The 20,585-nt window shown below is 67.3% G+C and overlaps 9 protein-coding genes across 9 annotated transcripts; 5 read left to right on the forward strand and 4 right to left on the reverse strand.

Annotated features, from left to right (window-relative positions):
- Positions 1-153: 153 nt before the first annotated feature.
- On the reverse strand, positions 154-4,718 carry RHOBADRAFT_50976 (uncharacterized protein). The gene is made up of 11 exons (XM_018415590.1): positions 4,181-4,718; positions 3,818-4,117; positions 2,929-3,757; positions 2,788-2,856; positions 1,939-2,725; positions 1,776-1,868; positions 1,435-1,712; positions 957-1,367; positions 693-870; positions 509-627; positions 154-432 (listed from the first exon to the last, which is right to left on the reverse strand). Exons 1-11 carry the CDS (start codon positions 4,709-4,711, stop codon positions 185-187), a joined length of 3,843 nt encoding a protein of 1,280 aa, XP_018274566.1. The 5' UTR covers positions 4,712-4,718; the 3' UTR covers positions 154-184.
- A 91-nt stretch (positions 4,719-4,809) lies between these two features.
- RHOBADRAFT_50977 (uncharacterized protein) lies at positions 4,810-6,490 on the forward strand (the record flags this gene model as incomplete). The annotated part of the gene is made up of 5 exons (XM_018415591.1): positions 4,810-5,042; positions 5,121-5,550; positions 5,611-6,033; positions 6,098-6,181; positions 6,241-6,490. The coding sequence occupies 5 exons, from the start codon at positions 4,810-4,812 to the stop codon at positions 6,463-6,465; spliced, it is 1,395 nt and encodes a 464-aa protein (XP_018274567.1). The 3' UTR covers positions 6,466-6,490.
- A 335-nt stretch (positions 6,491-6,825) lies between these two features.
- RHOBADRAFT_49179 (uncharacterized protein) lies at positions 6,826-7,645 on the forward strand. The gene is made up of 3 exons (XM_018415228.1): positions 6,826-7,045; positions 7,126-7,333; positions 7,400-7,645. Exons 1-3 carry the CDS (start codon positions 6,872-6,874, stop codon positions 7,501-7,503), a joined length of 486 nt encoding a protein of 161 aa, XP_018274568.1. The 5' UTR covers positions 6,826-6,871; the 3' UTR covers positions 7,504-7,645.
- Positions 7,646-8,245: 600 nt separating this feature from the next.
- On the forward strand, positions 8,246-9,094 carry RHOBADRAFT_65933 (uncharacterized protein). Its single transcript, XM_018418822.1, has 3 exons — positions 8,246-8,443; positions 8,526-8,718; positions 8,792-9,094. Exons 1-3 carry the CDS (start codon positions 8,264-8,266, stop codon positions 8,887-8,889), a joined length of 471 nt encoding a protein of 156 aa, XP_018274569.1. The 5' UTR covers positions 8,246-8,263; the 3' UTR covers positions 8,890-9,094.
- An 816-nt stretch (positions 9,095-9,910) lies between these two features.
- On the forward strand, positions 9,911-11,077 carry RHOBADRAFT_49181 (uncharacterized protein; the record flags this gene model as incomplete). Its single annotated transcript, XM_018415229.1, has 3 exons — positions 9,911-10,195; positions 10,267-10,575; positions 10,651-11,077. Coding segments are annotated over 3 exons (851 nt in total), but the record flags the coding sequence as incomplete, so codon positions are not given.
- RHOBADRAFT_50981 (uncharacterized protein) lies at positions 10,678-11,987 on the reverse strand (the record flags this gene model as incomplete). Its single annotated transcript, XM_018415592.1, has 5 exons — positions 10,678-11,177; positions 11,239-11,480; positions 11,537-11,671; positions 11,734-11,803; positions 11,863-11,987. The coding sequence occupies 5 exons, from the start codon at positions 11,985-11,987 to the stop codon at positions 10,979-10,981; spliced, it is 771 nt and encodes a 256-aa protein (XP_018274571.1). The 3' UTR covers positions 10,678-10,978.
- Positions 11,988-12,083: 96 nt separating this feature from the next.
- On the forward strand, positions 12,084-12,936 carry RHOBADRAFT_50982 (uncharacterized protein). The gene is made up of 4 exons (XM_018415593.1): positions 12,084-12,140; positions 12,208-12,258; positions 12,435-12,773; positions 12,855-12,936. The coding sequence occupies exons 1-4, from the start codon at positions 12,093-12,095 to the stop codon at positions 12,909-12,911; spliced, it is 495 nt and encodes a 164-aa protein (XP_018274572.1). The 5' UTR covers positions 12,084-12,092; the 3' UTR covers positions 12,912-12,936.
- A 282-nt stretch (positions 12,937-13,218) lies between these two features.
- Positions 13,219-16,829, reverse strand: RHOBADRAFT_33211 (uncharacterized protein; the record flags this gene model as incomplete). Its single annotated transcript, XM_018413090.1, has 6 exons — positions 13,219-14,276; positions 14,343-14,446; positions 14,530-16,170; positions 16,300-16,429; positions 16,493-16,630; positions 16,706-16,829. 6 exons carry the CDS (start codon positions 16,827-16,829, stop codon positions 13,219-13,221), a joined length of 3,195 nt encoding a protein of 1,064 aa, XP_018274573.1.
- Positions 16,830-17,963: 1,134 nt separating this feature from the next.
- Positions 17,964-20,132, reverse strand: RHOBADRAFT_33213 (uncharacterized protein; the record flags this gene model as incomplete). Its single annotated transcript, XM_018413091.1, has 8 exons — positions 19,935-20,132; positions 19,590-19,855; positions 19,262-19,510; positions 18,962-19,182; positions 18,673-18,876; positions 18,529-18,595; positions 18,320-18,452; positions 17,964-18,137 (listed from the first exon to the last, which is right to left on the reverse strand). Exons 1-8 carry the CDS (start codon positions 20,046-20,048, stop codon positions 17,964-17,966), a joined length of 1,428 nt encoding a protein of 475 aa, XP_018274574.1. The 5' UTR covers positions 20,049-20,132.
- Between the last annotated feature and the right edge of the window lie 453 nt (positions 20,133-20,585).

Genomic DNA, 20,585 nt, shown 5'->3' on the forward strand with positions numbered 1-20,585 from the left:
CTCGAGAGCGGCACAGAGCAAGATGGAGAGTCGGAGGAACGAAGAGCGAGGACGCCAGACCGCAAGCTCCTCCTCGACGAACGCGCCGCGGACCCTCCGAGGCCTCGCCGCGTCGCCGAGGGCTCCTCTCCTCTCGCGTCTCACCATTTGCCGCACGAGGCCAACTTGCTCGACGCTGCACTCCTCAGTACGGCATGAGCCTCGTCCGCTCCGTCAAGACCTCCTCGCCCGCCGCCTCGAGCCGCTCGGACCCGTCCTCCTGGTCCTCCCCGCCGTCGTCGTCCATGTCCGACAGGACCGCGCCGTCGAGGAGCCGGTCGATGTCGACGTGCACGCGCAGGCCCTTCTCGAGGAGGAGGTGGTGAAAGTCGCGCAGCTCGCGCGAGCGGAAGACGGGGCGCATGGCAGGGGAGAAGGGCCGCAAGTAGAACTCTGTGGATGGTCGACGCGCATCAGTATCTCCTCGACGAGGCGAGAGCGATAGAAAGAGAGAGAGACAGAGACGCACCCTTGCACCAGGGGCACTCGCGCAGGGCGCGGTAGATGAGCGACTTGGCGCGGGCGAGCTCGCCGTTGCGGACCTCAAAGTCGACGTAGAGCGCCCAGACCGACGCAGACGACCTCGACCTGCGAGGGATGACGAGTCAGAAGGAGAGAGAGGACGAGTGAGGGTGAGAGAGAGGCGAGCGTACCTCGGATTGTCGACGGCGCGGTCGAACAGGTTGCGGACCGCCCAGACGTTCGTCGAGCGAGCGTCGCGGTGCAGCTCGGCAAAGATGGCGAACAGCCAGCCCTCGCTCGTCGCCTCGCTCTCCTTGAGGACCTTCTCCTCCATGAGCCGGCGAAAGTGGTTCTCGATCTTCATGCGCTCTGCAGGGTCCGTGCAAGGTTCGGTCAGGTCGGCGGCGAGGACAGGACGACGACGACGACGACGACGAGGTGAAAGAGGGACGCACGCTCGTTGTGGTAGAAGAGGGCGAGGAAGATCGAGTTGTTCTTGAACTCGCCGAGGGCGCGCTCGAGAAGCTCGCGCAACTGCGCCGGGCGGTAGCCGCCGCCGACGACCGAGTGGCGGAACAGGAGCTTGGCGAACATCATGAGCGCCTCCTCGTGCTCTGCCGAGCCCGTTGCGCCGGCGCAGTCGAGGCGGAACAGGTGCCGCTCGAGGACGTCGCCGGCCGCCGCCAAGTCGCCCGTCAGGTACTGCAGGAGGGCGAACGAGAAGGCGAGGTGGTTGCGGTTGCGGACGAGCGCCTGCGTCGCGTGCGGCTGGAAGGCGGCTTCGAGGTCGTGCGTGTAGTGCTGGCGCGCGCGCAGGAGCTGGGGTGCAGAGGGCCGAGCATCGAGGTCGGTCGAGGCGAGAGACGCTGCGGGGGCCCACGAGTCAGTAAGGTCCCTGTCGAGAGAGACAGAGAGAGGGAAAGAGAGACGCACCGAGATCGACAATATCCTTGCTCGCTGCGGCGACGAGCACCTTGAGCGCGACGACCGTCCTCCCATCCTCCCACTCCATCTCGGCCCAGGCTCGCCACAGCAAGGGCCCTTCGATCTGGTCCTGCGGCTTGAACGAGCGGTACATCGAGAGCGCCGTGCAGTAGACCTGGCGAGCGTCGGTCGCCTTGCCGCGCTGCCGCTCGATGCGCGCATAGGCGTCCCACAGCGCGAGGTCGTTGCGGTGGTCGCGCAGGACCTGCTTGGCGAGCTTGACGGCGCTGCGAGGTCGAGGCGTCAGGTCCAGTCGTCGATAAAGAAGGAGAGATGAAAGAGGGACGCACGCTTTTGGGCCTTGAACCGCCTCGAGCGAGAAGGCGTCGAGCGTGAGGAAGGTGTCGTCGGGAAGAGCTTGACGAAGCAGGGCGAGCGCGTTCCTGTGGGCGATAGAGAGTCAGCTTTCTGCAGTTGCAGTAGAATTGACGAAGGAGGACGAGTCGAGCGCACCTCGCGAGGTCGAGGTCGAGGTCGAGCAGGTCCTCCTTGCCGAGCGTCTTGAACCACCCGGGGCTCGGCCCGCCGAACAGGGTGTCGACCGTCGCCGGCATCGCCTTGAACGGCACGTTCCACGGCGCCTTGAGCGCGCTGTCGCGCTCAGGCTCCATCGCCTCGCCGCCGATGATGCCGAACGGCGCGCCGCTCGACCTCGCCGGCCAGTACCGCCGGAGCAAGCTCGGCCGCTCGACGAGCTCCGAGTGCACGAACGGGTCGGTCGTGAACGGCGTCGAGGTCGGGACGTCGGGCGGGACGAACGGGAGGCCGAGGAAGGCGAGGAAGGCGTAGGCGAGTTGGTGCGTCGACTCGGGCGACGACAGGAGGAACAGGAACGGCTTGACGTCGTCGAACAGGACCACGCGGTACGGGTCCTCCGAGTCGTCCATCTCGACGTCGGTCGCACGTGCAGGACGGCGAGACGAGGCAGCTGCGGCGCGCTCGGCGAGTGCCCATCGCTCGTGCGGTCGCAGGCTCGCGTCCGTCTCGACGAGGGCGACGGCGGCGCTCGACGACTCGACGGGCTCGGGCGGCAAGTCGTCCTCGGTCGTGGCACGCCAACCTTTGGCGCCGCTCTCGCCGATGCGCGGCGCCTCGCCGTCCCAGAACGACTCGAACGCCGAGAAGACGCGCTCGCGCCAGGGCATCGTGCGCTCGTACTGGAGGCGCTCGAGGTCGGGAGGGCGAAGAAGGTTGAGCTCGACGAGGGCCTGGAAGGCGGCGAGTGCGCGCTCGGCGAAACCTGGGCCACAGGGAAGGGGTCAGTGGCGTGTCCTGGCGGGCGAGGAGGACGATGGGACGGACCGGCTTGACGGAGCATGAGGCAGAAGCGGAGGAACAGGTAGATGGCGTTGCTCTCGAGCATCTCGCGACCTGCAGGAGGTCAAGGGTGTGAGTAGGGGGACGACGGCGTGTGAGGGAGACAGAGAGAGAGAGAGGACGCACCGCTTGACCCAGGATCCTCGCCTTCCATCGCGTCGACGAGCACCTCGAACGACTCTGCGAAGACGCCGACGACGTCCTTGACGCTGAACGTTGCCCACGTCGTCTGGCGCCACGACACGTACTCGATCCACAGGCCCGTCAACCTCGGGTGCTCCCTCAACGCGTCCTTCCACCTCGCGAGAACGCGTTGCGGCTCCTCGACCTCGGCGGCGGCGCGCAGCTGCGCGAGGATGAGCAGCTCGGCCTCGGCGTTGTCGGGCACGGCGAGGGCGCGCACGAGGATGGCGAGCTTGACCTCGGACGTGCTCGCGCGCTCGCCCTTGCTCAGCGCGCGCTTGGTCGACGACGCGCCGCCGGTACCGCCTGCGAACGACGACTGGGCGATCTCGTCTTGCAGGTCGACGAACTCGAGCCACCGGGCGACGTCGCGCGGGTTGTCGCGCAAGGCGCGGTCGAGCTCGATGTTCTTGCGCCGCAGGCGCTCGGCGTGCGACTCGCCGCCGCTGATGCCGAGGCCGGCGAACAGGTCGTCGTCCGACTCGGCCGCGTCGGCGAGGTCGGCGGGCTTGATGAGGCCGGCCACCGAGCGATAGTCGGTGCCGTCCTCGTGCTCGAGCCGCTCGAGCTTCTCGGCGGTCGTGCGCTCGCGGTCGAAGCCTACAAAGTCGACGCCGTCGTCGTCGGCTGAGGCGAGGAAGGGGTCGGGAGGAACGGCGGATAGCGCGGGCTCGCCGAGAGCGTGAGGCGAGGAGCGAGGCTGGAGGGTGAGGCGCTTGGTGTTCTTGTCGGTCAGGTGGCGGAAAGACGACGAGTCGGTGTAACGAGGTGTCTGTAGGGGGAAATCGAGTCGGTACAGCTCGTCCAAGACGAGGCGAGGGTGTGAACGTACCCGGAACCGGTTCAGGGGCGAGATCTCGACGCCTCGGCCGGTGTAGGCCGTCTCGCGCGTGATGCGCAGGCCCTCGTTGAGCCCGACAACCCGCCCACCGCCGAGTCGACGGTACTTGGGAACGTCGCCTCGATGTAGGCCGCCGTACCGCAGGTTGTTCTCGTCGCCTCGCCGCGACTCGTAGAAGAGCGGCTTGTCCGACGCCGAGTCCTCGTTGACGCGCGAGCTGCGGACCACCACGGGTAAGGCATCGTCCTCGCCGCCGTTGAGCGCCTGGACGAGCTGGTACGGCTTGCTGCGCTGTGGGCGGCGGCAGGTCAGTGAGATGAACGGCAGGGGCAGGTGTGGGGAGCGAGGGCGCACCTTGGGGCCATAGTCGCTATCCCGCTCGAGGTCGCGCTCCTTGCCCTTGCCCTTGTCCCTGCTCCTGCGCTCGTCGTGCCGCCGCCTCGAGCCGTCGTCGTCCCGTCGCCGCTCTCGCTCGCCGTGTCGCCGCTCGTCGCGGTCGTCCCGCCTCGAGCGGTGCCCGTGCTCGCCGCCCTTGCCCCGCTCACGCTCGCCGTCGTCCCGCCTGCTGCTGCCCGCTGCAGGCTTGCGCCGCTCGTCGCGATCGCGGTCGCGGTCGTCGTCGTGACGCCTGCGCGACGAGGTGGTCGGGCGGTCGTCACCCCCGTGTCGCCGGCACGACGATCGCGACTCGCTCGCGGATATGCCGAGGTCGGTGCCGAGGTTGTCGAGGAAGTCGGTAGCCCTGGAGCGCTTGCTGGGCGGCGGCGAGGTGGACCTCGGCGGAAGAGGTGGGGACGGGTAGGACGAGAAGGCGGGCGCTGGGGGCTTTGGCGGGTGCGTGTCGGGGAAGGAAGAGAACGAGGGCGGTGGTGCGCCTCCCGCCATGCTCGCCTGGAGCGAGTGGTGTCGAGCAAAGAGGCGGAGAGCTCGCCAGCTTCATCAGCTCGACGCAACTCTCGCTCTCTCTCGACAAGGCGCGCACGATGGCCAGTCCACGCAAGCGCACTGCGCTCGTGCAGTACCCGCCCTCGCAGGCCTACGTCGTCGAGTCGCTCCGCACCGCCTTCGCTCGCCAGCTCCCCGACTGGTCGCTCCTCACTTCGCCCGCTCCAGACGGCACCAAGCCTGACCTGCAATGGTCCGACTATGACGAGCTCGACTGGGACATCGCCATGGACGACCGCACCCAGCTCAACTCGTTCGCCATCCGCAAAGCGTGAGCCCCTCTCCTTCCTCTCCTCCGCCCCTCTCCCTTGCTCTCGCGTGCGCTGAACTGACCCACCCGCATCCACAGGCTCATCCGCAAGAGCAACCTCGCCCACACCATCGCGATGTACCTCTCGAAGAACCCGGACTCGCCCTTGCGCCGCGCCGCACCACCAACCTTCCACTTCACGTGCTCGTTCGCCGACGAGCTCGACGAGCTGCTCATGGACGACCTGTACGAGGTCGACCAGTCGTTCACCGACGCAGATCAAGGCGGCGAGGGCAAATGGTGGATCCTCAAGGCCGCCCTCGCCGACAAGGGCAACGGCATCCGCCTCTTCAACTCGCGCGAGACGCTCGAGGACATCTTCCAGGAGTTCGAGCCCGAGAGCGACGACGAGGAGGACGACGAGGAGGACCGCGACGAGGCCGACGAGCGACCAGAGCAGTCGAGGGCGGCCATGTTCGGCGCCGACACTCGAGTCGACGCGACGCAGCTGCGAGAATGGGTCATCCAGGTGCGCCTCGTTCTCTCTGCCTCTCCCCTCGTGTCTCGTCTGACTCTATTCGCCGCACAGGAATACGTCGCATCGCCTCTGCTGCTCGACCCGTCGCCGTCGTCCAATTCGAGCGGGACCAAGTTCCATCTGCGCGTTTACGTCGTCGCCGTCGGCGGCCTCGCCGTCTACGTCCACCACCCCTTCCTCGCCCTGTTCGCCTCGTCCCCTTACACCTCCCCCGCCGACACCGCCAACGAGAGCGGCGAGTTCGACCTGTCGGCCCACCTCACCAACACCTGCCTCCAGACGAGCGTCCTCGGCGAGCAGGCGCCGGCCATCTCGGTCTCGACGCTGCAGGGCATGCGGGACAAGGTCGTCCTCGGCGGCCCGCACGAGGGCGAGAAGCTCGGCGAGGAGCGGATCGGGCTCATCGAGGAGGGCGTGCGCGAGGCGGTGCGCGAGGTCTTCAAAGCGGCGGTCGGCGCCGGCTCGTCCTTCCAGGTGCGCACGACGCTCCCCTTTATCTGCTCGTCGAGCGTCGGACTGACTGTCACGGCGCACCCAGGCCTTGCCCAACGCGTTCGAGATCTTCGGCGTCGACTTCCTCGTCGACAGCGAGTTCCAGGTCTCGCTCCTCGAGATCAACGCCGTGCGTCCCCTCCCTCTTCTCTTTTCTTGCCCTGTCCTGACAATCACTTTGTTCTGCAGTGCCCCGACTTTGGCCAGACCGGCGCCGAGTTGCAGAGCATCATCGACCACCTGTTCTCGTGCACGATCGACGTCGCGGTCAAGCCCTTCTTTGCGCGGCAGCGCGAGGCGGCAGAGTCGAGCGAGGGAGCCGAGGAGCTCGTAGATACGCTGGAGCGGCTCGAGGTCGGCGGGACGAGGGGCCTGCAGGAGGTCTTGCGCATGGAAATCAGCCGCGCCTGGTGAGCGAGCGCGCTCGTTCCCCTTCCTCGCCTCGTCTTTCTCGCCTCTCCTCTCTAGCCTTTCTCTGCCTCGCTTGCTTGAGCTTCTTATCGTGGCTTTACTGCTTCGCTTGTGCTCTCTGCGCCCGCTTTGAGCGTCGCCTCGTCGGAGATTCCGACTCGGACCGTCATCAGCGCTCGGTGCCGCTATTTCGGGTCCGGCATCCCGGGTCCGCCCCTGCGTCGCTCGTCGCTCAGGGGATCACCTCGGCCGACAGCGCGACCGCGAGACCGTGCGGGCGCAGCTCGGGGATTCCGACAGCCGGCAGCTCGTCCTCCGTGACGACGACCTCCCTCTGTCCTCTCTCTCCCGTCCATCTCACTCAGAGCGACATTCTCGACACCTCCTACCGCACGTCCACACTCGCAAGATGAAGTTCCTCGCCCTCGCCGCCGTCGCTGCCGCCCTGTCGTCGCTCGCCTCGGCCGTCCCGATGAAGCGCGACGACTCGTCGCCCACCAAGCCCGCCTACACGGGCACGCTCGTCTCGTACACGCAGTCGGTTCCACTCGGAGGAAACCTGAGCGTGGCCTACGACGCCTCGGTACGTCGTCGCTGTCCTCTCATCGCGCTTTGTCCTCGTCCTCGTCGACTCGACCTGACCTCTCTCTGCGCCGCACACAGGCTCAGAGCGCCGTTCCGCACTACGCTGCCTCGATTATCGGCGTCGACCTGGGCCTGCAGGGCCCGGCCCCCATCGTCGTGTCGCCGAACGACTTCTCGCCGTTCGGAATCCTCAAGCTCGCGACCGGGCTCGACACGGGCGGCCCCGGCGGTTGGGTCAACACGAGCATTGCGCTCCCGAGTGCAGTCTACAAGCCTGGCGAGTACTGTGCGTCCACCTTCCTGCATTCCTCGAGTGCGGCCTGAGCGCGGCCTGACCTGCTTGCCCTCGCAGTCTTGATCGTCACCGAGGACCAGCTCGCCGTCTACGATTCCGAGCAGCCGGTCTACCGCGTACAGAGCTACAACGTCTCGGTGCAGGTGACGGCCGCCGAGTAGACGAGCGCCTCGACCAGCAGCTCGACTCGATTTCGTACCTCCTCCCCGTCGTTCCTCCCTCCTTTCCGCCTCGTAGCGCCTGCCTCTCGTCCATGGACGCTCTCTCTCGATTCCTAGAGTCTGCAATACATTTCAGTCCCTCAACGCGGCAGGCGTACGTCTCTTGAGAGCGGTCTGTCCTCGAAAGGCGAATTGCTCCCGGCTCGGCGCTGCTCACGCTTCACCAGATCTCACTCTCGTTCTGCCCCGTGCTCGTGCCTACGCACATGACAGACCGGGCAACGGAAGCTCCGACTCGAGAGCGCCTTCGTTGGTCGCCCGTCGTCGACGTCGGCAGCGAGCCGCGCTCAGGCCCTTGCACCGTCATCGTGCAGCTCTTTGCGGCGCCTCTCGCTCTCGCGGAACCTCCGTGCGCGCTGTAATTAGCCATCAAGGGCGTCTGCACCTCATGAGCGCGACTGTCGAGCGCGGTGCGGGCGATGAACTCGCGCAGATCCCTCCACTTGGGAAGGTCGACAGCTCGGGCGAGGAGCCCTTACGGCCTGCGTCGCCACTTCGGTCTGGAGCTATTCTCGAGCGACTAGCGCATGAACGTAAAGTCAGGCTTGGCTTACGCAACCGGTCGACCGGAAAGTCCGTCTGCGCCGCAGAGCCGGCCGAACCGAAAGGAAGAACGTCGTCGCTGTCGCACCTCGTCTGCTTTCTCTTTCTCTCTCTCTCACTCGACCTCGCCCAGTTCGCACTTCCCTCTCACACCGTCATGAAGTACATCGCCCTCGCCCTCGCCGCCGCCCTCGCCGCCGCCTCGACCCTCGTCTCGGCCGCGCCGACCAAGCGTGGCTTCTTCCCCCAAGACGGGCCAGCGTTCATCGGCCAGCTGCTCTCGAAGCCGGACGAGATCAAGCTGGGCGAGAACTTTACGATCTCGTACGACTCGAACGTGCGCCGACTCTCGTCCTCGTCCTCGACGTGCACGGGCCCTGACTTCTCTCTCTCCTTTCGTCCTGGCTCGCGACTTGCAGGACCCCTCGCCGGACCCGCAGTACCCGTCGTCGATCCTCTCGTTCGACGTCGGCATCCAGGGCCCGGCGCCCATCTACTACTCGAGCGCGTTCACGCCATCGGGCATCCTCGAGCTCGCCAACGACCTTCCCGGCCAGCAAGTCGTCAACGCGAGCCTCAAGATGTCGAGTAGCGCCGACCCGGGCGAGTACTGTGAGTCGACGTCGTCGCTCTGGGAGCGGGCGCCTGTGTCGAACCGTCGCTGACCGTCGCCGTCGTCCGACAGTCCTCATTTTCACCGAGCACCAGCTCGGTGTCTACGACCCTGAGCAGCCCGTCTACCGCGTCCAGAGCTACAACGTCTCGGTGCAGGTCGTGCAGTAGACCCGCATCGACCTGCGCCGACGCCAGGGACGAGCTGAAGGCGGGCAGAGCGCCGCGCACGAGCCTTTTCCTCCCTCCTCCTCCTCACTCAGACTTCCTCGCCCATGTAGCTCTCTCTCTCTGTCTATAGTCTCCTATGGACGCTCTTCTCAAGCGCCATGTGCCCCTCGAGTCTGCAACACGTCGTTCCGTGCCCTCGTTCGCGAACGATCCTCGTGCGAGAGAGCAAGATGCGACGCGAGAGGTCGCAGGGCATAAGCGCGCTCTCTCTCTCTCTCTCTCTCTCGTTCGGCAAGTGCGAGCGAGGCCTTTCTCTGTGAACTGGAGCCGGAACGACGAGCGCGAGTACGGCAGGAGAGAGGGAACGGCGTTGCACGATCGGGATCTATGACAAGGAGGGACGAGAGGAAAGAGTGTTCCGGACGCCGCCTGCAACCGTGCTCGTCGAGGCACGGCCGCGAGCTGAGCTAGTAAGGCGTCAAACGAGGCGTCGGGCACCCAGCCGCTCCGGAAAGAACGAGGCTGGGCGATCGCTCTGCCCCCCCTTTCCCGTCGCTCCGCTATGAGACCTTCCCGGAGGTTGGTCAGAACGGGCGACATAATAAAGGGGGCGTCGAGGGTCGAGGGTCGGGATCGAAATGCGGGCGCAGGAGGCGGGGAGCGAGAAGCGAGAGTCGAGCAGGTGGAGGAGAGGGAGGGGACGCGAGGGCATCTGCTGGGGGCGAGCTGGTTAGTGAGGGCGGTCGGCAGGGTGGATGGAGAGGGTGAGCGCACCAGCAGGCCCTCCCTTGCGCGATGCTGGCAAGAAAAGTCGCGATCGAGCAATGCAAAGTTTCGACGACGCCCTCGTCGCGAGAGCGGCTTGAAGGCGGCGGGCGATGGGTGCAGCGAGGTGCACTAGCTCGTGCGAGGCGGTCGGGGAGGCCAGAGCTGCATCTCGAGGGTTGTGGGCGAGAGCGAGTGGTGAGGAGGAGGTCAAGGTGCGAGGCGACGAGGCGGCTCGTCGTCGTGCTGATCCGCTCTCACCCCTCGCACTCTAACCATGCTCGAGAGCATCATATCGACGGCCTACGTCGGCCAGTACGACTTCTGGGCCGTGCCCCTCGCCCTCCCGACCTCGCTCGTCACCGCCCTCCTCCCCCACCCGACCGCCTCGCCGCTCGCCCTCCTCGCCCCGCAAGAGGTCCAAGCCGCGTCGCCGCGCATCCCCGACCCGGGCGAGGGCCACAGCTGGGTCGTCGTCGAGGCCGGCAAGCAGATCAAGACGGGCGTCGCTTGGGTTCCCTTTGGCCGCTCGTCGTTCCACGTACGTCCCCCGCTCTCTCCTGTGCCCTCGCGAGCGAGCACCTCGCTGAACTCGAGTCGAGCACGCAACAGGAAGCCAAGCTCGAGGTCCCCTTCCTGCGCCACGAGCAGACAACGTCGTCGACCCCGCTCACCCTCAAGTCGTCGCTCCTGTTCAACTCGCGCCTCATGCGCTTCTCGTCGACGCACCTCACCGGCCTGCGCTCGCACCGCGCCATCTGCATCGAGACGGACGACTCGTTCGAGGCCATGGACTGGCTCCGCATCAAGGTCGACGGCGAGGTCGACGTCCCGAGCGACAAGAGGTGGTCCGAGGACCTGCTGCGCTCGGTCGTCGCCGGCTACTGGGTCGGCCAGAACACGGGACACACGGCGACAAAGGTGCGCTCACCGCCCTCCCTCTCTCTCTTTCCTTTCGCGGGCCGGACTGACCTTCTCTCCCCCCCCTTCCCGCAGTTCACCATGTCGTCCCTCTCGCCCGTCCGCCCTCTCAACCAGCTCCGCGTCCGCCTCAACCTCCCCGCCTTTACCCAGCTCCCGCTCGACGACGTCAAGGCCCTTCTCGCCGGCACCGACCTCGCGATCGAGGACAACGGCTGGGTCGAGCTCGAGGCGGCCGGGTTCGCGCTCAGCGAGGAGACGCACATGCAGGTCGCAGCCCTCTCGTCGATCTAGTTCCCCCACTTCCTCGTTCTCTCTGTTCGTCTCTGTAGCTTGATAGTCTCGCCGTGCCCGTCGTTCCTGTTGATGCTCGTCCACATTTCGCTCTGCAACTCGTCCTCGTCTACAACGCCACCTGGTCCAGCACGACCCTCCGACAGTTCGCCTCGACTCGTACTCCTCTTAGCTCCGGATGGTGCGCTTGAGCGGCCGAGAGGCGAACGTCGAGCTTGAGATGCAGGGCGTGCACGACGGCGAGAGGCTTGAGCGCGAGGTCGTCGATCGAGAGGCTGTGCGGGTACGAGAACGAGAGAAGGCGCTGTCTACGGGTCGACGAGAAGTCAGTCATCGCTGGCTCGGAAAAAGAAAGCGAGACGAGCGCACCTGGCGCCGCCCTCGTCGACTAACACCGCCTCGACCACGACGAGCTCCCGCCCACCGAGGCAGTTCGGCCCCGCCGACTCGCCGAGCGTGTACGCGACCGCATAGTCGAGGAGGACACCGACGAGCGGGATGAGGTCGTGCGGCCGGTCCGGGTTCGGGAGGTTGAGCGAGAGGAAGGAAGTCGGTGTTGGGCAGGCGAGCGAGGTGACGAGGCTGACGAGGGACGGCGGCGGGGTCGATATCTATTGAGGCAGAGTGTCAGTACGCCTCTCGAGGTATGCGAGAGAACGAGACGCACGAGCAGCGGCTCTCGGCCGCCGACGTCGACGAGCGTGACCTTCTCGAGTAGCCGTTCCTCGAGCAAGTCGCGATTGACGACGAGCGTCTGGCCCGACACGGGCTCATACAAGACCATGAGGTGGACATTGCGGGTCTGCTGGAACGTACGAGGGTCAGCCACGCCGGAGTGAGAGGAAAGAGCGGACGGAGACGCACCTCGAGAGCGTTTGCAAGCGCCCGCGCCTCCTTCTCCGATAGTAGACACGAGTCGACGAGCGCCGCAGTCCTGTTGCGGACGCACCGTGAGCTCTTCTCGCTGCGAAAGAGGGACAGGAGGGGACGCACCGCAGCCCGAACCAGACTCCGACGAGGTCGAGAGAGAGAGCGGCGACGACACGAGGCTTGGAGCGAGGCAGCGCCTTGCCGATGGCCTTCAGGAGGGCTGTAGGTAGCTGTGCAGCGGTGCTCATGTCATCCTAGCGTGCAGGAGAGAGATGGCGGGCGTGGACCTGTGTCGCATTGAGCGGGAGCACCTCGCCGCTCCTCTACACGCTCCCCCTCGAGGTCAAAGGGCCATGCAGCGGCTCCGAAAGGCTGGCAGATACCTCGTCGGCACAGTGCAGGTGCGCCCGCACTCCCCTGGTCTCTCGTTGTGGATCTCGCTCATCAGTCTTCCTCATCTCCCTCCAGGTTCTCTGCGGCGTCCACCTCTTCAACGAGCACGTGGCCGAGATCCGACCGGTACGTTCACCCTTCCTCGCCTCAGTGCACCCTCTCTCGGCGTTCAGCGTCCTCGGCGAGCGATACCCGCCAGTTCTCGGTCGCTCCCGACCCGAACGACTCGACTCCCTCGCACCTCGTCCATGTTGCTATGGCCCTGCGCGATGTGCACAGACTGACGGTTGATGCTCCCACAGTGCGCCGGCGCCTCCATGTACCCGACCCTCGCCGACTCTGGCACCCTCGTCCTTCACTCCCGCCTCGCTCTCCGCCTGTCACCTCTCGCTCGCGGCAACCTCGTCACGGCCGTCTCGCCGCTCGACCCGGCGCACCAGGTCCTCAAGCGCGTCATGGGCCTCCCCGGTGACGTCGTGTGCGTCGACCCGACCGGCGAGAGGAGGCTCGCCGACGTCGAGTGGTGCACGGTGCCGCCGGGGCATGTGTGGCTCGCGGGCGACAACCAGAGCAACTCGACCGACTCGAGGGACTATGGACCGGTGCCGATGGGCCTCATCAGGGGCAAGATCGTCGCACGGGTGCGTCGCTCTCTCTCTCTCTCTTCGTTTCTCGCGAGCCATCGTCCCGTTCTGACGCTCTCCCTCTCTCTCTCGCGACAGGTCTGGCCCAGCCCCGACTGGCTCAACACGACGTTTCACAAGGTCGACCGAGCATAGCCTCCACCGCATCACCTTGCTGCATGTGCGTCCTCGTCTTTCCCTCGCGACGTTTCCTTCTCATTCCTCAAGCCGACTCTCACTCTCACTCTCGATCTCGCTCGTGCGCAGCCTGTCTGTTGTATCATTACGAGATTGCAAACTAGCACAGAGTACACCGATGAATCCGAGATAGAGAGAGAGAGTGAGAGTGAGAGAGAAGGTACGTCGAGAGAGGGAGAGAAAGAGGACAAGAGGGGCGTGCGAGAGGGAGGCGCGGACGAAGGAAGTACTGCAAAGAGAGGGGGAGAAAGACGAGAGACCGCCGTCACGAGCTGCTCGAGCTGAGCCACGCCTGGCTTTTGGCGACGAGCCACAGGCTGTTGTCGGCCCTCCACACGAGCCTCTCGCTCGGCGTCTTGCCCGTCCAGGCCCTCTGGTCCCTCAGGACGACCGCCTGCTGCGCCGTGAGGTACCGCCCGCACGTGTCGAACAGCTCGCGGTCGAGACACGCCTCGTGCGCCTGGTCGACGTCGTCGGCGAGCGCGACGAGCGTGCGCTGCGTCGTCGCCGCGCCGGCGACCGACGTACGACGGCGCGCCGACTGGCTGCGCGCGAGTGCTGCGGCCGAGCCGCCGACATGGGGCGACGCCGGGACGAGCGTCGTCGAGATGGTCGAGATGATGCGCTTGGTCTCCTCCAGGAGGCGCCCCGCCTGGGCGCCGTTGCGCCGCGTCATGAGGAGGAGCGCACGCGACAGCATGTCGCTCACGAGGAGCTCCATCCTGCGGCGCACGATCTCGGGCGCCGAGACGGGCGGCGGCTGGCGGCCGAACGATGCCGACGATGACGGCGGGTTGATCGTGATCGTGAGGAGGCACGGCGAGTGGTTGAGGCGCGAGACGGTCTTGCCGGCCGCCGGGTCGCGGTACGCCGCGTTGACCTCGAAGACCGGCGCCTCGTCGGGCATGTCGTCGTACGCGTCCTCGTACAGGTTCGAGCTCGAGGCGGCAAAGTCGTCCATGGCCGACGGGTTGACGCCGGCTCGCGACAGGAAGAAGGCGTCGGTCGCCGTGCTGTACTCGGGCGCACGAGGTGGCGGAGCCGTGCCGTCGCTGCTGCGCTCGCGCTGCCCGGCCGAGTCACCCGCAGGCCCGAGCGACAGCTCGACCTCGACGATGAGGTCGCGCCGCTCGCCGAACGACAGCGAGCCGATCTCGACGTCGACGTCGGTGCCCGTCTTGGAGACGATGGCGCCGGGCGATCCCGACACCTTGCGGACGCGGAACCAGCGCTTCTCGGGCACCTTGATGTGCAGCCGCACGTTGGTCGCCGCGATCGACAGGATGCCGCCGATGGAGCCGGCGAGGGCGTCACGCAGGTCGTCTGTGAGAGAGAAGGACAGTCAGTCTTGTGAGAGGAGGCGCCGAGAGAAAGAGAGAGGAGACGCACAAAAGTCCTTGACGAACGTGTACGAGCCAGCCGAGTGGTTCGACAGGAGCCACAGGCTGCTCGGGTCGTGTGAGCGACCCCACCCGAGGGTATGGATCGGGACGCTGCGTGGAGAGGGGGCGAGAGTCAGGACCGTGAGAGCGAGAGAGAGAAAGAGAGAAGGAGGGAGAGAAAGGGGGCGACGCACTTTGCGGCCTCGCACCGAGCCATGACGAGGTCCATCTGCTGCTTCTGCGCGCCGTCGCGCCCGTCGTTGAGGAGAACCATGCCCGTCAGGGCCGACTTGACCTTGCGCTGGAGGACAATGTCGAGCGCGAGGTTGCACGCCGTGACGACGTTGACGCGCTCCTCCTGGTGCTCGAGCATGCTCGTGAGGCCCTCGGGCGCGCACCCGAGCTCGCGCACGACCTGGTCGAGGCGCGCGCGGCCGTCGAGCTTGCCGACGGCGACGAACGGCGTCTTGCGCAGCGAGGCCCGTGCGCCCTCGCCCGACGAGTACGTGACGATGCTGAGGCGGGTGCGGGGCCCGACGTGCGCGACGACGAACTCGAGCGCGTTCTTGAGGATGTCGAGCTTGAGCGTGCCGGTGCCGGGAGGAGGGATCGACAGGATGAGCATGAGGTCGAGGGGCGTGAACGACCTCGGCGAGTCGAGCGACGAGACGGCGCCGGCGTAGGCGCCTCGCTGCTGCTGCTGCTGCTGCTGGACCGACGACGAAGAGCCGTAGGGCGACGTGTTGGCGTCGCCGTACCCGGGCGCGCTCAGCTCGGCGAAGCGGCCGAACTCGTCCATGGCGCCCTCGTCCTCCTCGAGGATGACCGATGCCGACGGCCCGACGCTCGTCGTCGTCGTGCGCGAGTAGCCCGAGAACGTCGTGAGGTTGCTCTGATCGGAGCTCGAGATGTCGCTCAGGACGTCCTTGCGGTCGCGCAGCTGGTGGTGCATCGACGCCGACGCGGGCGTCTCGGGGAACGCGGCCGACGACGGCGGCGACATGGCGCGGCGGTTCTGCGCGACGAGGTGCTCGATCTGACCACGCCACACCTCGAGGCTCGTGCGCTCCTTGAAGAGCATGACGAACTCGGCGAGCGCGTCGTCGTTCATGATGATCGTGAGCGACAGGTCGTCGCCGCCTCGCGACGTGTCGGCGACCGAGCGGATGTGCCGCACGTAGACGCGGCCCTTGAGGCGCAGCTTGTCGCCGCCGCCGTCGCCGCCGCTGCTTGTCGACGTCGGCGAGATGGCCTTGCTCGCCGCTCGTCGCCGATCGTCCGTGACGCACAGGATCGCCTCGTCGAACAGGTACACGGTGAACTCGCGCGTCGCCGTGTCCTTGCGGACGTGGATCGTGTCGTACAGCTTGAGCTGCCCGAACTCCTCGGGCGAGTGGCCCTTCCAGTCGGCCATGCGCGTCTGGAGGTCCTGGACGACGGGCGCGAACGAGGACGACGCGACGCCAGTCGCGCCGTAGGCGTACGCCGAGTAGACGGATGACGTCGGGGAGCGGTCGCCGGAGCGCAAGGAGGAGGACGAGGGCGCTCGACCGGAAACAGGGAGGGGTGCGGGCGGCGGCGCTCGAGTCGGCGGCGACGAGTCGGGTGCCGACGACGATACGGCGGCGGCGAACAGGTTGGCGAACTGGGCAGGTGGCGCGTAGCGCGACGGCATCATGACGCTGACCATGCACGTCAGGTGCTGCTTCTTGTCGCGCTCGTAGCTGCGCTCGACCGACGGGTGCTCGGCGCGCACCGTCACGACGGGCTTGACGAGCTCGGCGACGCCGTCAAAGCTGCTGCTCGTCCCGGTGCGCGAGCCGCCCGAGACGGTACTCCCGCCGCCGGCCCACGTCTCGCCGCTCCCTCGCCGCCCGGCCGTCAACGTGCTGCCCGTGCCGCCCGTGCTCGTGCTCGCGCGCAGGCCGGCTGGCGGGCTCGAGTAGCCGAGCGGGGCCTGGTACAGCTCGTCGTCCTGTGCGACGTCGCGTACGGGCGGGCGCTGGTCGAGGTGAGTGCCGCGACTGGACGAGCGCATCTTGAACGATGGCGCCGGCTCGGTCGCCGAGGGCAACCCGCTCAACTTGGCGAACTCTGCGGGAGCGTGTGCGTCAGATCATGGCGTAGAGTGAGGAGAGAGGGAGAAGGTGGGCGCACTGTTGGTCTTGCTCGGCCCGTCGCCGCCGTCGCCAACCTTCATGTCGCGCCTGCACACGCCGCACAGGCCGAGGCTGCCCGCCGTCTTGCTCTTGGCGCGCTGCACATCGCCGTACACGGCCTCGAAGCACGAGTGATCTGCAAAAGATAGCGCGAGATCAGTGCGCCGTCCGCCAATTGTGCGAGAACTGGAGGAGGGAGAGTGGGACGCACGAAGGCGGTGGCCGCAGACGGGGACGACGTGCGGCTTCTCGCCAGCTAGTCGCAGCGAGAGGAGCTCGAGGCAGATTGGGCACGAGTCCTCGTCCTGGCGGTCGTCGAGGACGGACGACGACATGAATGGCGCGGCGTGCGGTGCTCGTGCGGCGGCAGCGGCGGTGATGCGGGTGGCTGGTGGCGAGGGAGGGGGCGTCGCTAGCAGCGGTGCAGGGTGGCGGCTGGTCGAGGCGGACGAGGACGACGTGGTGCTGATTGAGAGGGAGCGAGTCGCCGAGGCGGACGGCGACGAGGTGGAGAAGGACACGGGGGTGCGTGCCGCGGTGAAGGCCGGAGGTGGAGGCCCGCACCGCTCTAGCGCCGGCTCTGCTGCGCCGGACGAGCTGGCGCGCGGCTTGAACGGCGACGAGGACGAGCCGGCGAGAGGCGGCGACAGCTGCGAGTCGCTCGACGACGACGGCGTCATGGGCCAGCTCGCGAGCGTGGTCGAGTTGCGGCGGCGGTGCGAGAAGAGGCCCATCGTCGCGCGGTCGCGGGGCGCGAGCGGAATGAAGGCGAGGCGCGGGCGGGATGAGGGAGCGAGAGAAGGAGGGTGGGGCGAGTTGGACGACGAGGTGCACTCTCGAGGCGGGCTCGGGCGAGGCTGTGGCCGAGTGAGCGGGTGCTGTGTCAGTCCTGCGCCGGAATGAGAGGGCGCTCGAGGCAGCAGACGCACCTGGGCCGGCGCGAGAGGCTGCGGGGAAGCGGGCGAGGAGCGTTCGAGGGAGAGATGCGCGTGCGCGGTCGCGTCTCGCTCGTGCGTCTACCGCGGCGTGGTGCAGCTATGTGGGCTCGTGTTGGAGCAGGCAGCGCGGCCCTGTGCAGCCTCGTACGACGCCGCCCCGCCGAGCGTTGCCAGCTCCTCCTCGGACAAAGGGACGACCGCGTCGCTCGCGCTCGCCGGCAGCCCCGGACAGCCGGCTCTGCCTTTGTCCCCAGCTTGCGAGCTTCTTGCCACGCGAGCGTGCTGACCAGCGGTTGCCCTCGGTCGCACGGCTCGACGAGGGAGAGGACGACCTCGAGTTCTCCGACACCGCTCAGGCTCGCTCTCTCGCTCGCGACGACGGGAATGAGAGATGAGATAGCACTAGCAGACGTTGAGAGAATGCAAAGGACACGTATGCTACCTCGTCGAGTCGAGTCGCCCCCCCCTCTCCTGCCGCTCCGCTCCTCCTCCCCCACCACTCTCTCACTCGCTCGCTCGCGCCGCGCCCGCTCACGCCGGCACGAACGCCTCGGCCGGGATGCTGCCCTGCGCGTGGAGCGCCTGGAACTGGGCGAGCGCCTGGTGCGGGTCCCACCCGTTCTGCGCGAGGCACATGTGCGCGAACGTGTACGTGAGGCGTGTCACGGCCTGGAGCTGGAGCACGAGCGACTGTTGTTCGTCCGTCTGCGGGCGAACAGGATGGCCATGGTCAGTGGGGGCGACGAGAGGGACGAGGAGAGCAAGAGAGAGGGAGAGGCGGGACGCACGATGCCCTCGGCCCGCTCCTGCCCGACGACCGGCACCGCTCCTCCTGCCGCACCGGGCACCGCTCCACCGCCCGCCGCGACCGCCGGATCGACGCCGACGCCCGTCGCCGCCGGTGCGCTCGGCTGCTTGGGCGGGCGCGGGACGCGCGGCTTCGAGAAGGCGAGGTCCGAGTAGCCGCGCAGCGTGAGGACGTCCGACACGATGATGCACGACCAACCGGCGGCGGCGGCGCTGCAAGCGAACAAGGAATGTCGTCAGTGTCGTGGGGAAGGAGAGGAAGGACGCGAGAGGACGAGGCGGGACGCACGGAGAGCCGGCCGGTGTCGGCGCGAGGATGAAGTTGCGGTCGAACGAGCGCACGCCCTTGCTCGGGACTGCGAATGCGGCACTCGAGTCAGACGACCTTCACAAGACGAGTAGCACGAAGAGAGAGAGGGAGAGAGGGACGCACACTCGGTAAACTCGCCGTGCACGCTCGCAAAGATGACGACCTCGCCCGGCGCGCCCGGCTGCGTCGGCGCGAGCAGGCCGGGCATCGTCCACGAGTCCCACACGAACTTGTCGCCCTTCTCGAGCGGGTGCTGCGTCTTGGGGAGCGTGACGATGCTCGTGATGACGGCCGACGGCGTCGTCTTGAGGGTCGCGACGAGCTTCTCTGCGAGGGCGAGGAGGACGATGGGGTCAGTGCGCCGGCTCAGGGACGCCGACGACGCAGAGAGAGAGAGAGATTGTGGACGCACCGGGGCTGCGCACACGAGCGAGGTTCCTGCTGCCCTCAGGCGTGAGGTACGTGCTCCAGTCGAGCTTGTGCTGGCTCGGGAAGCGCCTGTCGCCCTTGGCGCCGACCTTCTTGGCGCGAGCCCGGACCGGGTTGGCCGTGTCGGCGTAGAACGAGAAGGTGCACAGGGGCGCATAGGCCGACAGGAGCGAGGGGCGGTCGTCGTCGAACGCCTTGAAGAACCTGCGGGGGCGAGTCGAGGCGTGAGCGGGCGGTCGGCGGCGACGACGGCGCTCGACAAGAGGGAGGAACACAGACGCACTTGGCCAGGAACTCGCCGACGAACCCTCGTGCGCCGTCCGGGTCGCAGAACCCGCCGGCGGTGCTGTCGACCGGGAACACGACCGGCTCGCGCTTGGTCGCCTTGGCCTTCTCGCTCTTGACCTTGGACGACAGGCCGGGTCCTTCTGCGCCGAACGTAGGTCGCTCCTGGTTGACCGCGAAGGCTATGGACGGGTCGATCGGCTGCTGGTCGAGGGTGCGGAGGGTGGCGAAGCGGCGAGCCATCTCTCTGCGCGCGTACGGAGAAAGGCGAGGTCAGTGCTCGTCCCTGAAGAGTCGCAGGAAGGGCAGGAGGAGCTTCGACGTACTTGGCGTAGGTGTCTGGCTGACCGCCCGAGGCGACGACCGGGTTGCCCGTGAGGACGAGCTCCTTGAGGTTGCGCCAGCCCTTGGGCTGCTTGTCCTTGCGCTCCTTGCCGACGAGCGGGCTGAACGGGTCCATGTCGCGGAACGCCTTGATGCCGTTGCCGGCGAACGACACGTTCTCGATGTTGGGCAGGTTCGAGGTGAGGAGCCAGGGCGAGAGAGGGAGGAGCGAGGTGAGGTCGTTGTTGGCGAGCGAGAGGGACACGATCTGCCGGGGGCGAGAAGAGTCAATAATCCGGTCTCAAGACAGGGAGAGAAGCGACAGAACGAGAGGAGGCGCGACTCACGTTCGGGAAGAGCTCCTTCGAGAGCTTCCACATGGCCGGCGCCATGTTGGTCGGTGCGCCGGGTTGGCCGGGCGCGAGCAGCTTGTGCTGCTTGAGGATCGGGTCGGCCGCCATGTTCTCGAGGTTGAGGAGCTGGGCCTCGTTCGAGTAGCGCGACAGGAGGAAGAGGCGGAGCGTGTCGATGGTTGACTGGGTCGGTGCGTCGGGGCCCTTGCCGCTCTTGCTCGAGGTCGGGGCCGAAGACGCTCGTCCCGGCTTGTCGGAGAGGAGGCCAGGCGCGTTGCGGCCGTTGCGGTTGGGCTGTTGCGGTGCGGCAGGAGAGGACCAAGTCAGCACCGCCTCCTTCTGCAGGCGCACACACGGCTAGTGACCGCGCTCGCCGACCACCGCTCAAGCGACGTCGGTCGGTAACAGCGAACGCTCCCTGGCCGCCTCGACAATCTCGACCCTCGCCGCGTAAAGAGGAGAGAGGTGCTCACGCGCTCGCCCATGGGACCGCTCCTGCCCTGCCGGCCCCTCCTGCGCGCCGCCGCAGCGTCGCTGCTGTCCGACATGCCGACGTCCTCGTCCATGTGGGCCGCGCCGGCGCCCCTAACGCCCTTGCCGCGCGCGGCCGAGCGCGGCGAGCGTCCCGCAGGACCGCCGCCGCCG

Source organism: Rhodotorula graminis (genome assembly GCF_001329695.1).
Source record: "Rhodotorula graminis WP1 unplaced genomic scaffold RHOBAscaffold_1, whole genome shotgun sequence".
Classification (NCBI taxonomy): Eukaryota; Fungi; Basidiomycota; class Microbotryomycetes; order Sporidiobolales; family Sporidiobolaceae; genus Rhodotorula; species Rhodotorula graminis.